The sequence below is a fragment of the Ziziphus jujuba genome, chromosome 7 (assembly GCF_031755915.1).
Source record: "Ziziphus jujuba cultivar Dongzao chromosome 7, ASM3175591v1".
In the NCBI taxonomy this organism is placed as follows: domain Eukaryota; kingdom Viridiplantae; phylum Streptophyta; class Magnoliopsida; order Rosales; family Rhamnaceae; genus Ziziphus; species Ziziphus jujuba.
Genome location: NC_083385.1, coordinates 6,953,840 through 6,970,664, shown reverse-complemented (window position 1 = coordinate 6,970,664; position 16,825 = coordinate 6,953,840). Strand labels below are relative to the sequence as shown.

Below are 16,825 nucleotides of genomic sequence, written 5' to 3'. Positions count from 1 at the left end.
CATTTCAAAAAAAAAAAAATATATATATATATATATATATATGCGTGTGTGTGTGTGTGTGTTGGTGGATGTAGATTCCGATCTTGAATTTGTAATCTTATAAAATTATTAATAACAATGATAATTGCATCAAATGTCAAAATTAAGTTCTTCAATGATTGTGGAGCAAGTACAGGTATGAATTTAAAAAGAAAATAATACAATCCTACGAGTTTGATCTTAAGACTCTGAATGAATTAATAATATATATACGAAATGAAGTTGCTTCAAGGTATCCAATTTCTTGGCCAAAAAAGGTCAATAAATGAATAAATAAATATTTCTGTGTTGGTCTTTGCGTCTTAAACTTCGTTTTAAGTTTGAAAACTTTGATAAACTATTTAAAAAGAGTGAGTTATAAGTAAAACCACAGTAATATTGAATTACAAGAGGGATTAAATTAAAATATAAATACGTTGAATTGCAAAAACCGTGTGATCTACAGGTCATAGGGCTTTCTCTTTTTTCCTTTTATAATCTACGGTCAGTAGATCTACTCCTCTTTGTTTCGAAATTCGTCCAGCAAATCTTTCAGATAGATCCTATTTATACTTTTTTAATATTTTATTCAGTACTTTATATATATATATATATATATATATTAACAGATAATTTAATAATAAACAAAAAACATGCATGCAAATGCAATTTATAGTTGTTTACAGTGTCATGTGAATATCATGATGTCTCTGTACAAGATTCTGCGACATAAATATTTAAAAATAGAACAAGTATACGAGCAATTGAAGGGATTTTTTTTTGATAAAATATGTTCCATTGTAATTAAAAATATTAGATTAATTATTAAGATATTATAGATGGAGATCTTTATTCCTGACAATATCTTTCCTCGTCGAGTTTATTAATGGCCTTTTGTTGAAGAGATGGAGACTAACAGCGTGTACAACGTGAAATGCAAACTGTCCCTTCCCACTTAAGATACGCATTAATAATAACTATTCCTTTTTTTTTTTTTAATTCATTAATAATAATTACTTAATTATAGGGCATCTTTGTTATCGTATTTCTATTTGGAGCATAGTTTCAAGCGAATATAAATAGAGAGGTTTATCTCTTGAGAACATATTTTATATTGTGTATTTAGTGATGGGATAAATATTGAAAATTATTATTATTTTCTTGGTCATCATTAAAAAAAATTATTATTATTTGCTCAATTCGAATTTTGATATTCACTCGTTAAAAAGAAAGTCAGACTTGCATCAAATTGATTTTAGTATTATTTTTTTATTAGCTTTATGATTGATATTTTAAAACTTAATTAATAATCTAATATGAATTTAATAATAAAATACTAAAATTGTATTAGGCAAGATGAACTCTATAAAATCTCAATAAATCATTATATAATAGTTACCATGTTGATTTAATGTAAATCTACTTGCATATATATATGTATACAATCAATTTCTCATCAAGATATATTGTTCAACAACTTTGAAAACTTTATCATTAATCTTTAAATTGTTTTAATTATTGAAATTTAAAAATATTTTTTAGTGGATTATATAGTTTAGTAAAATACTATAATTTTAGAAGATAAAGTAAATTAAATAATACAAAATAATAATATTACTTTAAGTGAATCATGCATATATTTGTTTATTTTTTATATTTAAATCATATGAATATATTAATCAATAATATATTAATATGTGTTATTTAATAAATAATTTCGATTCTTGTAACATTACTATTTATATATATATTTATATATGTATTGATATAAATTTTATGACGAGTAATTCCACAGTTTTAATATTCTCTTTTAATAGAACCAAGTACTTTGATTTTTTTTTTTTTTTTTTTTTTGTGGGGATTGGTTCGCATTTTTAATTTGTTGTGTTTTGTTTTTTCTAGGGATAAATTCAAGGGGCCAACGACGAAGAAAACATACATATTAGTCCTAAATTAACAGCAGAAAAAAACTTCTGGGTACCGCCAAACTTTCAATGGATGGTTAACTCTCTTTGGAGCTTGCCTTTTTTTTTTTTTTTTTTTTTTTTTTAAATGGAAATGTATACTTGCTAATTTTTTTAAACCGTTATAGCTGATTTTTATTTTTGTGTTTATTTCTTTATAATTAAAATTAATAACACAATAAGCTACTTTTAATGTTGACCAAAAAAAAAAATCTTTTTGTGTTTATTTCTAACCATTATAACTAAAATTAATAAGACAATTAGCTACTTTTTATTGTTGACCAAAAAAAAAAAAAAAAAACTTCGTTATACATTTAACTGTGTATATGCATATGTTAAAAAAATATTGTACGTACGCTGGCCAATACAATTTAAAGCTGGATAATTTGGATCGATATATTACGTATTCATTAATCAAAGAAACAATTAATTAAGGAGGGTCACCCATGTACTTCTGAATTTCAAATACGCTCATTCTCTTTTAAATTAAAAATTTGTTGTCACAGTGAAAAAAAAAAATTGTTGTATTGATTGAAAAATAATAATGACAATAATAATAACGACGAGGTTACATCTTCACTTCTACCCGCTTTCTAAAGTATAACTTCTAGAGCACACCATTTTCAGTATGACATGTTAATAAAACAAAGTAACTACTTAATAAATGAAATTAATAATTTTTTTAGTATTAATTGATAATTTGTGCAGATGCGATGTTGTTTTTGTTTGTTAATTTGTTTTATTTTTTAGTGTGGATAAATCTTTATGAGATGGAGTTACAAAAATTGTACAGAGATAAATATTGATCCACAGTATAAATCCAAGTATTTACCACTGTATAATCATGACTATATATACAAGGACGAGTGATCATATTGTAATAAAAAAAGAAAGTCATATATATGTTTTACCAAATTCGTAGCACTGGCATTTCAATCATCTCTCTTCAGCAAACTGCTGAAACTTTAAACAACGAAGAAAACAAGACAAATATGAAACATCCAAACAAAAAAGTTTATTTAATTTTTGGCCAATAATTTTGTTCACTACAGCCCTCTATGTATGCACAATACTTTTACCCAGGAAAGAAAAAGATAGTAATAATAATAATAAAAATAAAAAGAGTAGAACATATATTAAAATAAGGTCATATGTACACGTGAAGTTTGACTTTTTAATTGAAGACCGTTACTTTCCACATATCATAGGAAAGAACCAAGAGCATGCATATTTCTTAATATAAAAATTCATATGTACAAAGCTTTAGCTGCTGACCATGAATATTCCTTTCCAAAAATTTTACCTTTTGCTTTTCTTTATTATTTATTATTGTTGTTGACGTGGCAACAATAGCAACTCAACAGAAGTTTCTTAAACAAGAATTATCATTAGTGCCTTTTGTTTATGATTAAGTACGTAAATTTTTTTCCCCAGTGCTATTATTATTATACATAATGCTTTGTTATCCTATCGATCAACTAATTCTTAATTAACGTATTTTTAATGATATTCTAGTGGCAAAATAACTAGTTTTTGGACAATTGCTCTAAATTCTAATCATCTATATCCAGAATAAAAATAAAAAACTTATCATTAGATGCTGTCTGTTAAATGTATTGGTTTTTTGTTTTTCGTTTTTCTTTTGTTCTTAATTAATGTATATATTTTGTTTATTTATAATATTTATTAGTAATAGTTAAAATTTGTTAATTATTTTAATTAAGCACAAAATTAAAAGTAAAAAAAAATTGTAAATTATTTTTTTCTCAGCCCTGCTATATCCATTATTAATTGTTTTTTTTTTTTTAAAAAAAAAAAAAAAAAGAACTGCGAGTGGCACACCACAATATGAATATAGGAACTGGAAGTTCTTACAGTCAGCAGACACCTGTCGCTATCTGCGGGTCGCCATACTTTTTTTTTTAAAAAAAAAAAAAAAAACAAGAACTGCGAGTGGCACACCACAATATGAATATAGGAACTGGAAGTTCTTACAGTCAGCAGACACCTGTCGCTATCTGCGGGTCGCCATACTCTAGATGCGCAAGTAAAGACAATAGTTTTAAATAATTTATATAAAAATTTCAAATTATATATATATTTTTTGAATAACACGATATTGTTTTTTTTTGGGGTAAATTATTCAACTCACAGTATAAGAAAACGTGACTAAAATCAAAAAACCCCATGAACTTTCTTAGAAACATCGAACACCAATACAACTTGGGTAGGCTAGGCTATAGCTTGCTTCTCAGATTTATTCCAAAATCTAGTATGCATACATTATGTATATAAACTCATTGTCAACCCAAGATTCTCATCTCATGTCCCATGCAGCACTTCTAGTACATCAAAATCAAATCGCGTAAAAATACCACTACCGCATAATTAATCTTGTTCCGTCGGAACACTATTACTGGTCTCTCATCTACACATCCTACATTAGTAATTATGATGGCTAGACAAAGTAATTACTCCGAATCTGATCAATTAGATGTTCTAGAGTCTATTCGCCAGCATCTCTTGGAAGACGACGATTCTCACTTCGACACTAGTACTATTACTACTACTACTACTACTACTAACGCACAGCAATATTCCCCAGCTCCTCCAAGCCTTTTTCAGTCCCTCTCTTTCACCGACTGTTGGACTGATTTTCTATTCAAAGCAGATCACCACATGGCCGTTGAAATGGGTCCTACCGCGGGGCCTACCGTGGGGCCTACGGTGGTGACGGTGACAGAGACGGATGTGGTGCCGCCTGATCAGTCCAACAACAACAAGCCGAGGAGAGGGTGGCAGTACAGGGGAGTGAGGCGGAGGCCTTGGGGTAAGTACGCAGCGGAGATTAGGGATCCAAAGCGGAACGGCTCTAGGATTTGGCTCGGCACCTACGAGAACGCCGAGGACGCCGCTTTGGCTTACGACCGAGCCGCTTTCAAAATGCGTGGCGCCAAAGCCAAGCTCAATTTCCCTCACCTCATTGGCTCCGGAGCTCCTGAGCCGGTTAGGGTCAGTCCCAAGCGCCGATCCCCCGACGCTTCTTCTTCTTCCTATTCTTGGGATAGTGGCTCTCCCAAGCACAAAAGAAGGGAATTAGTCGGCTCAAGAGCGGCTAAAGCCGAGTCCAGTACTGTTTGTAGTTCTGTAGAAGTTTTTCAAATGGCTCCACTTACACCTGGCGATCAGGGTTTGAATGATTACAATGTCGGCCTGTCCAGCCCACCTGGATTTTTCATGTGCGGATGGTTATAAAAGTCTTGTTTGTTTGTTTTTTTTTTTTTTTTTCTTTTACACGTCAAATTAAATTTTAACTAATAAAATTAGCTATGCTAGTCGGTTGTCATCATATTGTAAACTGTAAAACATGGAAAATTTTAGACGATTTTGAGTTATGTTAATGTACATTTGCTTGCTTAACTTTGGCCCCAAAAAAAAAAAAAGAAAAAAAAAGCCTATTTTCTTTGCCAAAATCATCATTCCACATGTGCCAAACCTTTTTTTTGTTCAAAAGGACATGTTTATGGCACAAAACTGAATAAGACAAAAATAGTATGAATGATAAGTTGAACATTTTGATTCAACGTTTTCATGTATAGAAAATTCAATGTATAAACTGAATTGATTTGATTTTTTTGGCTCTCTGGAAGCCTTAGAATTAGATGCATGAACATTCTTTCCAAGCTATGAAATGTCTACCTCAATATATTAGCTATTTACAACTATCGAGTTTAAGGAAAACAAGAACCATATGAGAATATCTAATGGAAACTTTTCTAGACAGAGAAGAATAATGCTGTACAGCTAATAATTAATTAGGACAGAATTCAAATATTATAACAAATATCTCTCCATTATATTTTAATAATTCAAAAAAAATCAAATAAGATTGATCTAGTGAAAAGCCTCTTATCCATCACTGTGATATCGCAGACTACATAACATTCTTTTTCTTTCAAAGCAAAAGTTATTATAAATTAATGAGTGAAAAAAATTGACTCCTAATTGATAAATTGCATGTCAAAGGTAATTAATACAAGGACAATACTCTCCATACTTATGTGGAAGCACAATTCCTTGCCGTGGTGTGTCTAAGTTCAATTTGTCAATTTGAATTTTATGACCGCTTTAAAACGCCTTTATTAATGTGTGAGGTCCTTTAATCAATATGTTTTTAAATATATGGACAAATAAAATATTAATACTTTATGAAAATAAAAAGGAGTGACTTCACAATGCTGTGAAAGCAACTATTTTCTTAAATGTAAACTCGGCAAGAGCTAAGCATGTCAATATAATTCAAAGTTTTTATAGATTGCATGCAGTTGTTTTTAAAATGTCCAACAGTTTTTGATACTGCCTACAAACACCAACACGCATAAAATGGGTGTAAACATTGAAACAACTTGTCAAATGGATCGGTACTGTTCGAACGTTTTGATAATAAAGTTTAAATATTGGACTTTGTTTACATATATATTTAATGAGTCTCAACAAATTTTGAGGATCTCATTTTCAAATTTGCTAACGCATAAGAGCCAAAGCCGTCAAACATGGCGCACAAGTGAGAAAGACAGCTCGAAACTACAACTGATTAAGGGACAAATTGCTTTGGAAAATTAAATCTAAAAGGATGTACTGTCAATGTAAAAGACAATTGAATTTGAATCCACTAGAACACCCATGTTTTGCTTGAGCCGAGCTTGAGTTTTAGTTTGAATATTACAAAGACTGGGTTTGACTTGTTTGTAATAAATAGTACCTTAAATAATTCAATATTTCACCATGTGTATGTATAGTCAAATGAAGTACAAATGAAGGTACAAGTTCGAATATTTCCTCTCCCCACACCCCCCCCCCCCCTCCTTTAAATACAATATTGAAGATTGTTGTGTTTCATTTTTGACCGAAGAAGCATATATGCTTAACTCGTCAATATTGTTTCATCATTCTTGTTGTGTTTGACATTTTTCTTGGTCAGGAGCTTCATATATCCATAATTTTTATTTGAAAATTGTAAGGTGGGTATAACTCTTTGTAGGAAGAATATAATTAATTAAGGAAGGCTTTCAATTAATTAATTAAAAAACTAGAAGACAGTAAACACCGTTGACACATTTATAACCTAGAAAAATAAAAATAATAAAAAACTGTTCAGCATGGTTTAATAGATATTAGCCATGTAAATTTATTTTATTGAAAATGAAAATTATGGCTAAATATTAGTTTTATTGTACTGTATGGGTGCTTGTACCCAATTGATCATTCTGTATCTAGAAACCCACCCAAGTTGAATTACAGAAAGTCAATTTTAAGTTCAAAGATGACGTTTAACTCGTTTTTGTTTTCGTTTTAGTTTCACTCTTATGGTTCTGTACTAGAAGGAAATATAAATGAGGAAAATATGGGGGATCTTTGTTGAATTTTCCAATAAATTTTTGAGTAAATATATGCGACAAATTATTTTAATAAATTTCTATATAAAACAATTTTGTTGGTTTCCCTAAAAATTATATGTAACTAAAAGGGGGAGGGGAAAAAAATAAAAAATAAAAAATAAAAAGAAAAAATAAAAAAGAAAAGAAGAAAGTTTATTAAATTAATAGGACGCTGACTGTGTTCTCAGGCATGCTGCACCGACCCATGTGTTGCTGTATAAGCTAACAAACAGAGCACAAGACAATATCTTTGAGAATTATTAGACTCCATTGTGATTAATTAAGAAAAAAATATGGAGTAGGAGGGAGTTTATTTTTTATTCTCTATACAAATGTGAGCAATGTGACACTAAAAAATTTTGATATTTTGTCATTATTATTATATCATTTTTTCCATAACATTAAAATTATTATATATATATATATACACATTAAAAGAAGATTAAAATATTTAGTTATAAAAACGGGATATTGCATTCTTCAATTAATTAGTATTCAAGACTTTGAGGTCAGCATGAGGAATCACACCCAAAAAAAAAAAAAAAAAAAAAGAAAAAGAAAAAAAGGTTAGTTATGTAGAAGTCAGTGGCTCTGGAATTTTATAATAGGAAAAATGAAATTAAATCCCCAATATGTTTAACAAATTTGCTAGTAGCTGAAACCTTTTTTTAACTGGTCAACTGTTTTATATGTACGTTTATTTTAAATCTTTTTTTTTCTTATTTTCCTTTTGGGTTGACAAAGTAATCAATTCTTTTTAATTGGACAAATAAATGAAGCATATTAAAATTCCGGAAAAAGTTTTGAAATTTGTTAATTCCACGGCACAAATTCAAGTTAGCGATGGTAATAGATCACAATGTAACACACACACTTGATGCATGAAGCCGTGAACCACGCATTAATTTATTCCCCCCCAAAAAAATAAAAAAACTTAAAAAACAAAATATTAGGGGCTCATGATAATCACAATCGGATTTGGAAGTCTTAATCCAAAATTAACTTAATTTGATTTTGTTAAAAATAAAATTACAACGAAAGGGTGGTCGTCAACGATGTCAATGTGGAGTAAAGCGATGGTGGTGGCACAGTTGATAATAGTTATGGCGGCGGTGCATGGGGGAGGTTGTGGGGACGCAGACACAGGATCCGCGGTTTCATGTGGAGAAGTGGAGATGTGTTTGATAGGGTGCATGGATTACCTGACACAAAGAGATCGTGATCATGATCAGGATCATGATGATGATCCAACGGCTGCTTGTTGTAATGGCCTCGAATATCTCCAGTTCATCACCCCGACCCCACCTCTCAGACAAGCCGCTTGTGAATGTCTCAAGGAAGCCGCCACTGGATATCCTGATCTTAACCAAGATCAAGCAGCTTCTCTGCCTGCCAAGTGTCATCTTCAGATAAATTTCACCATCTCCCCTACCATAAATTGTACTCATGAGTACTACTACTACTGCTGCAACTTTCATTCCTCTTCTCTCTTTCTTTTCGTCTTTTTATTTTTTTATTTTATTTTTTTTGTATTTTTTTTTATTTTAAATTGATATTGATAAACTGTAACTAAGTTTTCTATTCTTTTTTTGTTTACTTTTTTTTTTTTTTGTAACAGTGTTAATTAAGTATGATGGTGGTTGATTAAGGTTCAAGGACGAGACAAGAAGCAAGGACAATTTGGCTTTTATTAGTCTGTTTATATTATAGTACACTCTTAATTATGTCCATCGTCATATATGGGTTCAATTTATTCTTCAAATAAAATGGTTATTTTGATCAATAATTAAGAAAACTACTCAATTATAAAGTTTATAAAATTATTATTTTTTTGTATGATTTTAAGACCTTTTTTTTTGTTTACCGTTTTGTTTCTATTTTACCGTATAATTCACAAGGCACGGAATATTGTATGCATTCGGTTTGGACACGTCAGCAACAGCGTGAATGAAGTTGACGTTAAAGTGGTTAAAATAAAAAAGTAAAGTCAAAATGAAAATTCAAAATGTTCAAATTTTTTTTGTTTTTTTGGAACTAAAAATAACACGGGTACAACGAAAAAATGCAAAATTTTGGTATGCCTGGCCTCACTGAATATTGCCTCATCCAGAAGGTTGTAGACTAGTGGAGAAATCCATTCGTTGCGAGATTTCTACCGCGCTTTCCACCATTTGGCGATCGGCTATATTAAGTTAGAGACCTTTCTCCTTTTTCTTTCTCTTAATTTGGTTATCACTTTGCTTTATGGTTTGTTATTAGGAAAATTTTATTACGATGAGAATATTTTATGAGTGATTTGTTCTGATGTTCCTTTTTTGTTAGTTATGTTATTTGGGAACATTTATAGTGCACATGGGATGTTTGTGAAAAGTCCCAGGCTGAATATACTTATGCGTTTACTTCTTACGAACTAGAGTATCCAATTTCATCCATGTGGGATGACTTGAATGTTCATACTCAGCTTAGGAAAAGCAAGAATTTTCGAACATGTTGATGGTAAACATTTTTTTAATAGGAAATTGGAAAAGAAAAGTTTGATGGCCTGAAATGGGCTTCTTGAGATACATTCTTTAACTGGCCTGTTTGTAATATATGTAAAAAACCAGATTTGTCTAATAGTATTACATGTAGAAAACAACTAATTCTTAATACCTCCTTACTGTTATTCCAGTTATGGACCGTTGGACTGGTGTTTTAAAGGTTCCATTGTACCCCAATGGCAGAGCTTTTTACCAAGTTGCAGCATCTCTGTGCCTTTCACCAACCTCGAAAAATCTAACTGTAAGATCCTTTCTACTTAACCCCTTGTAAATTAAGCGCTAGTGTGCATACTTTGTATTGATCATGCAAGGGAAGAGTTAAGTTCTGTTTTTTCTTTCCCTGAGAAGTAGAATATATGTAGCAACCAATTTGCTGTGAAATTGAAATCTTTCTTGCATTTCTGAATATTTCCATCCATGTTTAGGAATAACTTAAGCCTAACATTTTACTTCTTTTTCTCTAGCATTAAGGAGTACCCATATTTGTATTTTGTTTAAAATATGAGATGCAGGTGCCTTCTTCCAATGCCATCTTTTTCAGTGGAGATCGAGTTGCACACACTGGTAATCCGGTGATTGAGAGGTTATCAGGCTTGCAAACCATAGCTGAAATTTTGGTTTCCAAGATTGGAGGTTCTATCAATACATGGGTTATTGAGGCTTCCGTGTATAATGGGCCTTTTGCTGTGTATAAGGATTTTATACCATCAGTGAACCAATGGGGAGAGCCAAAATCGTACAACCCAGTTGGATTCCCAGCTTCTAGATCAGCTATCACACTATTGTCAAATTTCCTTGAAGAGGTATGTTTCTGTGATCAGTTTATCTCATTATAGTATTTGTCTTTTAAGTTATCTTCTTTCTTGCGTTCATATGTTTTCACTTAGATTACATACATCTAAGGACCTGTCAAGTTTTATGATATTTAAACGCTTCAACGCTGTATGTCTATGGGGCCATGCAGAGTAGAAATGCAATGCACTGCTTTAATAAGAACTGCATTGTTCTGCAATTGCGTCATTCTGGAGCCATGTTTTGAAAATTTCTACAATTGAGAGCATTAAAACTGGTATATCCAGCTATTTACTAAACGGCAAAAGATTATTTTATATTAAGAGTTTACTTACTCATCTTTTGGAAAATTTAAAGTTCTAGTAGATAAGTATTCCTGAGTTTATTTATTCAACTGATACCTAGCTCTTTCGCAATGTGTTCTCATACATAATCGAAGCATGCAATCATATGTAGCCTTAAATGATTTCAAGTCCTCTGTTTATGATGATGGCGCAGCTGAAGAGTGTCAATTCATGGATACAGCAAGAACCACTCTCAGCAAGCACTGCTGCATCGAAAATCTATATGCCTAAAACACTCATCTTTGGATTTAGCAAGGGAGGTACAGTAGTTAACCAACTAATTGCTGAACTTGGATTCTCAGAGGAACAGCCAGAACATAGGGAATATTCAGAGTCCAAAAAAGAGTTCCAAATCATACCCAGTACTAAAGAAAGCCTCTTAAACAGCATTTCTGAAGTACATTACATAGATGTTGGATTAAACTCTGCAGGTGCATACATCACCGACCATGAGGTGATTGAGAAAATCTCTAGAATCGTTGTACAGGAGAATAGAGAAATACGTTTTGTCCTTCATGGAACTCCCAGGCAGTGGTGTGACAGTAGGCGCTCTTGGATTCGAGATGAAAAGGATAAATTGCTTCATGTGCTCGAATCCGAAGCTGGGAGAAGTGGAGGAAAGTTACAGGTCTCTGAGAGATTTTACTTTGGTGATTGTACACCAAATCTGCAGATGCATTTTGAAATTATTGAAAAACTGGATGTAAGCTAAGTGCTAATACTGAAAACATTAAACGGGCCTTTTATGTATATAGTTAGCCAATGGGTTAAGTCAAGGTTCATGTTTTCATCCTTCTCAGAGTCCTCCTCAAAAGGTAGTTTAATTGCGCATAACATTTTTATTTATTTATTTATTTTTAAATTTAGTAAGATAATATATAAAAAGTGCAGATTACAAATCTGTCATTGACACTGCTGTATATTTTAATCAAACCCATAAGGAGAATTGGGCCAAATGGCTAATTTGTGAATATACAATTTCGGTTTTAAAGTTTTTTTTTTTTTTTAAATAAATAATATAGGGCTAATGCTCTATAGTATTATTCTCAAAATCAAATTCATATTAAATTTTATATCAAATTATAACATTTATTTTTGAAGCCAAAAAAAAAATAATAATAATAACATTTATTAGTTAGAAATAATAATAAATAAAAAGAAACGGTAAACAATACTTCGTAACGCGAGGCAGCATCCTTAGACCGCGGCAGGGGTAGTTTTGACAACTGGGGGGATTACGGTTTGCGTGCAGCCAAACACCTCTAAATAAAACAAGTCCCTCCCTTTTGGTTTTGCGCTCATAAAATTGACCGAAAGTAAACGACCAGCGGGGTTCGCAAATTTTGCATTTTGCTGGCGCTGCATTCTCTCTCTCTCTCTGAAGAATGGCTTCTACTAGTAAGGTAAGCAGAGTTATTCGCTTTTCTCTCTTTTGAGACTATGAATGTATGAATTTTATATCTTCCTAAAATTTGATTACTTCTATAAATATTCTGTCTCTTTGCATTAATTTCAAATTTTTGATATTTTTAGTGCAAATTGAGTTTCAAATTACTGTTTCTTTTTTGCTGTTTGTTTTATCTAATTGTAATCACGAATCATCTACCTTGTGTACTTTTTTAGGTTGATAATCGAGGTTCATTCGGAGCGAAACGGTCTCGTAGTGATAGTAAGTTTAATCTTGTTGTTTCGTCAGTTTGGTTAGAAATTCTTCAAACTCTATGCAACAATCATGATTATATTACTGTTGATTAGACTGTTTGAATTTGTGCCTCAAGAGTTTAGCAGTTCGTGCATAATTTTACTCGTGCAGCAGCTTCCCCCCCCCCCTCTTTAAAATCTTTCTTCAATTGTTTAAATATTATGTGAAAATTCTCTCTCATATTTTATTTTCTAGTGTATCCGTGTTTATCATTGTTTTTAATTTCTTGATTTTACAAGCAGAAGTTGAGAAATTGAGAATGTTATTGGAGTTTTGATGAAGAAACGCTAGGAAATTTGATTGTCTTTTATTTTGTTAGATAGTTTTGCCTTATTGGTATGATTGTATTTATCTTTAAAAAACTTAAAATTTGTAATTTCAGTAGAATTGTTCCATCTGGTTGACATTAAATTACCTACCATTGTCGCACGGTTTAGTTTGTTGGAAAATAGTTTGTGGTCCCTGTTTTTAATTTTAGTTGTATCTTTTGACCTCGTTGCTCTATTCTCAACTCATATGGTAATTGTTTTTATCAATTTATGGTAGGTTTCTATGACCATGTTTTTCTCCCTGGCGAATGTTTTTCCTTCTGTGATATATTATTTCTTTCCCTCTAATATTTTTATTTTTGCTTCTATTTTTTTTTGTTGTTAATGTGGTCTAATTTTCTGAACATCACTCCTTGTTTGTGATAGATTTACGTAATGATGGAGATTGGACCTGTCTGCAATGTGGGAACGTAAACTTTGGATTTAGAACGGTTTGCAACCGGACAAAATGTGGTGCTCCTCGACCAACAGTTTTGGCTACAGTAAGTAACCAAATAAAATTCGAGTATTTTCTTTCACTGTTCTCTTTACTGCAACCAATATCTGCTATTTGTTTGAATTTCCAAGTGAATAGAAAAATGTTGTGAAATTGTTGGAGTTGAAGTGAAATAAATTGTTGGAGTTGAGGTGAAATATTATGAATCTTGTCTGTCAAAGCAAAGATCAAGCAATTGCATTTATATAGCAATGGTCTATATGCCGTTAATATAGTCAGTTTTCTGTATTTTATTACTTGGAGATGTTGAAGTCTTGTTGAAGATATGAAAACTCTAAGAATGAGACTAGTTATTTGGAGCTATTAGTTCATTCTCAGATTTGAGGATTCTTTGTGGGCTATATTAATCATATGGATAAAATAATGTGTACCTTCCTATCTAAACACCATTCTGTTTCTTTTTCTTGTGGCAGCCTCCTCCTATTACCAGTCACTATAACAACCCTCCTCCCTTTTATTTTGGAGGTGTTGGGGTTCCTCCTATACCGCCCTATGGAGTTTCCAACAGGTATGGGTCACCATTACTACCTTCTGGAGTGCATTATGACTATGGTGCACCACCAGGTGCTCACGGACCGTACGGCCCCATACCCACATTTCCACCTGGGGGTTTTAGAGGTACTCTCTCTCACTCACTCATCCTCTACCTTCTTTGTGCAATTTGTGATGCCCTTTTAAAGAATAAAACAATTTGATATTCATTGGAACATCTAGAAAGGAGGACAGCGTTGTGGACCTTTGGAATGGATCAAATCAAACTATTATTACAAATGAACTTATACATTTATACATGTACATATACATTTTGGCCAAGCCTGAGCAAAATACTTAAGCCTTGAGCTTGGTTCTCCAGTACTTTGGCATGGGTTACAAATTTTGGGGGGCTACTACCAATCAGGAAACCAAAATGTGTTTCTCTTTTTGATGTATCATCCAAGTTCTATAGTGTAGCAAAGGATGTTTAAATATCTCCCTTTTGTTTGTTTGTTTAACTGATATTCTGTTACTCAGGCATGGGTTATGCTTCACCACCTACTGTGAATGGATATGGATTTGGATTTCAGGGGTCTCCTTGGTCTGAAGGAATGATGCCTGATAATCCTGCTTCCAGGAAACGCCGTGGGGGTAATTTCTTTCTCTTGTCACTTTGTTATGCTTTTGAGCTCCATGAAAAACAAAAATGCCATTGGTTGGTTGCTATGTCAGTTTTTTATTTTTTAATCTTTATTTTTTATTTTATTTGAGTCTCTACCCTGCCGGAAAAGGAAAACAAAAGAAAAAAAGAAGCAGAAAGGAATATACTGTCTGAACTTGGTTTCAAAGCTACAGTCTTACAAAGTTGCTTCTAATTGTATTTGCAGGCCCAGATGGTTTATACGAAGGGGATTGGGTATGCCCAAAATGCGAGAATGTTAACTTTGCATTTAGAACGGTTTGCAACATGAAGAAATGTGGAGCTGCCAGACCTTCTCCTGTAAGTGCTTCTTCTAAAACTTGACCCAGTGTAGGGATATTCTGATGTGCACCATATAAAAGTTGTATTGGAATATCAAAACTGTTTTGGAAATCCTACTGCAAAATGAATTATACATTTTTAATGAAAATTTATTCTCTGAATTAGTAATGGTTATGCTGATCTATGCATTTGGGCTCCTGTATTCAGAGTTATAGGTACACAAATAGTATTAGTGTATTTGTTTGTAAGTTTTCAAGTCAGTCAAGGATGAGGATTTCACTTTTCATTCATAGTACCTCAGATTATTTGATTATAAACTAGGTATAAATGTCCCACTTTGTCTTTGAGGTTATTTGATATTTCTGTTTTAATTCTCAGTGTTTTTTTTTTTCCTTTACGACTTCCAAGTGTTGCTCAAATATTGCTCCTACACGATGCTCTTTTGTCTTTCTCTGAGTATGTAGTATATAACTGAGAACCGGCATTATGTGTTCTAGGGTCCAAACCCGTCAAATAGTGGTGCCCCTGAAGGCAGCTGGACTTGTGACAAATGTGGCAACCTCAACTATCCCTTTCGGACTGTTTGTAACAGAAAGGAATGTGCAGCTGAGAAACCTGGCTCAAGCAAGTAAATTATTTATACTGTATTGTGCATTGGTAGTGTAATTCATGTATCCTGCAATTTATTGCAAAGGGAATTTCAAAAGTATGACAAATATCTCTCTAAAAAAATATTAGAGGGCCTATTGTTCATTTCCAACTAAAAAGCAAGTGTTATCCATATTTTGTCTTAATTTTTACTTTTTAAGTCCTGCATTGTTGCGCTAAGAGTTCATGTAGGAGTGGGTGTGTTCTAGCATTTTTCTCAACGAGTTGGTTTAGGTTCTGAATTAAACCTGATTAAAATTTATTAAGAGTAGTCTGGAAAGCAAGGGATGGAAACTTCTTACAGGTCTTTCATCACAAGGCTGATTGGTACCCTGCTATAACAGTAATAAATAATAATAATAATAAATCTATGAAGATTCTTGGTATTGTCACCTTTGATATTTTAACGTGTTATAAATCTAGAGTTCTTTTTTTATTTTTTTATTATTTTTTATTTTTAAATCTTCTTGAGGTGTTAAATATTCTTTATAAAGCTTGTTTATTCGTACTCTAAAATGGGATTTCTTGTTATTGAACATTTCGCTGATGTGTACCCAGTTAAGCCGCCCTTGTACTGCTTATTTTATTTTATATATGTATTTTCTTAATTAACTCGTTGTACTGCCGAATCGGTCATATCAGAGTATAGAGAATGCAATGTAAACCCAAAATTATGGCATAGATTTTATATTTGATAAAGCAAAGTTGCATCCGCTTGGGGTATTGTTGGGATGGTGGTCCATGTTAAATTCAGGTTCGTAATGAAAGGTGTACAAATTCTACTGGATATATCATGAATTGGACCACCAATGTCTCAAAAACCAATTGTGATATTTTATTGAACTCATTTATGTGCTCTGAGATTTCTAAAGCTTTTCAAGACTATTTCTTTGCAAATACAAATATTAATTGATGCCATATATGAGCTGGAAATGACCAAGTAGGATTAGGAAGGGAAAAACCAGCTAATTTTGCGAGTCTTTGCTGCACATCCTCATTTTTATTTTTATTTCCTTTCACATAGTATTATGACGATTACAAAGTTCTTCTTGCGACCTTCCTTTCTTTCTTTCTTTTTTTTTTTTTTTTTTGGGTGAC

At 32.1% G+C, this 16,825-nt stretch overlaps 4 protein-coding genes across 7 annotated transcripts; all 4 read left to right on the top strand.

Annotated features, from left to right (window-relative positions):
* Window positions 1–4,290: 4,290 nt before the first annotated feature.
* On the top strand, window positions 4,291–5,259 carry LOC107435150 (ethylene-responsive transcription factor 2). Its single transcript, XM_016046707.3, has one exon. The coding sequence runs from the start codon at window positions 4,434–4,436 to the stop codon at window positions 5,235–5,237; it is 804 nt and encodes a 267-aa protein (XP_015902193.3). The 5' UTR covers window positions 4,291–4,433; the 3' UTR covers window positions 5,238–5,259.
* Window positions 5,260–8,437: 3,178 nt separating this feature from the next.
* Window positions 8,438–11,888, top strand: LOC107435145 (uncharacterized). 4 transcript variants are annotated; one of them, XM_048479602.2, is made up of 6 exons: window positions 8,438–8,870; window positions 9,039–9,611; window positions 9,743–9,916; window positions 10,092–10,201; window positions 10,473–10,763; window positions 11,251–11,888. In XM_048479602.2, exons 3-6 carry the CDS (start codon window positions 9,868–9,870, stop codon window positions 11,806–11,808), a joined length of 1,008 nt encoding a protein of 335 aa, XP_048335559.2. In that variant the 5' UTR covers window positions 8,438–8,870; window positions 9,039–9,611; window positions 9,743–9,867; the 3' UTR covers window positions 11,809–11,888. The 4 variants fall into 4 exon arrangements, with proteins under 4 accessions (XP_048335559.2, XP_060675151.1, XP_060675150.1 ...); XM_060819168.1 differs by lacking the exon at window positions 9,743–9,916 and having other exon boundaries at window positions 8,443–8,870; XM_060819167.1 differs by lacking the exon at window positions 8,438–8,870 and having other exon boundaries at window positions 8,949–9,611.
* LOC107424243 (non-specific lipid-transfer protein A-like) lies at window positions 8,476–9,064 on the top strand. The gene is made up of 2 exons (XM_016033987.4): window positions 8,476–8,860; window positions 9,039–9,064. The coding sequence occupies exons 1-2, from the start codon at window positions 8,476–8,478 to the stop codon at window positions 9,062–9,064; spliced, it is 411 nt and encodes a 136-aa protein (XP_015889473.2).
* A 424-nt stretch (window positions 11,889–12,312) lies between the features above and the next one.
* Window positions 12,313–15,879, top strand: LOC107424239 (ranBP2-type zinc finger protein At1g67325-like). Its single transcript, XM_016033983.4, has 7 exons — window positions 12,313–12,499; window positions 12,720–12,765; window positions 13,494–13,609; window positions 14,037–14,241; window positions 14,635–14,748; window positions 14,985–15,097; window positions 15,577–15,879. Exons 1-7 carry the CDS (start codon window positions 12,482–12,484, stop codon window positions 15,709–15,711), a joined length of 747 nt encoding a protein of 248 aa, XP_015889469.1. The 5' UTR covers window positions 12,313–12,481; the 3' UTR covers window positions 15,712–15,879.
* The last annotated feature ends 946 nt before the right edge of the window (window positions 15,880–16,825 follow it).

Bases quoted from the DNA above. Each gene is read 5' to 3' on its own strand.
- LOC107424239 (XM_016033983.4), top strand. The intron at 14,749-14,984 runs GTAATTTCTTTC...TTGTATTTGCAG, and splicing joins TTCCAGGAAACGCCGTGGGG to GCCCAGATGGTTTATACGAA. The intron at 15,098-15,576 runs GTAAGTGCTTCT...TATGTGTTCTAG, and splicing joins GAGCTGCCAGACCTTCTCCT to GGTCCAAACCCGTCAAATAG.
- LOC107435145 (XM_048479602.2), top strand. From the start codon at position 9,868: ATGTTCATACTCAGCTTAGGAAAAGCAAGAATTTTCGAACATGTTGAT. The intron at 10,202-10,472 runs GTAAGATCCTTT...TATGAGATGCAG, and splicing joins CAACCTCGAAAAATCTAACT to GTGCCTTCTTCCAATGCCAT. The intron at 10,764-11,250 runs GTATGTTTCTGT...ATGATGGCGCAG, and splicing joins TGTCAAATTTCCTTGAAGAG to CTGAAGAGTGTCAATTCATG.
- LOC107435150 (XM_016046707.3), top strand. From the start codon at position 4,434: ATGATGGCTAGACAAAGTAATTACTCCGAATCTGATCAATTAGATGTT.
- LOC107424243 (XM_016033987.4), top strand. From the start codon at position 8,476: ATGTCAATGTGGAGTAAAGCGATGGTGGTGGCACAGTTGATAATAGTT. The intron at 8,861-9,038 runs GTACTCATGAGT...TTTTTGTAACAG, and splicing joins CATCTCCCCTACCATAAATT to TGTTAATTAAGTATGATGGT.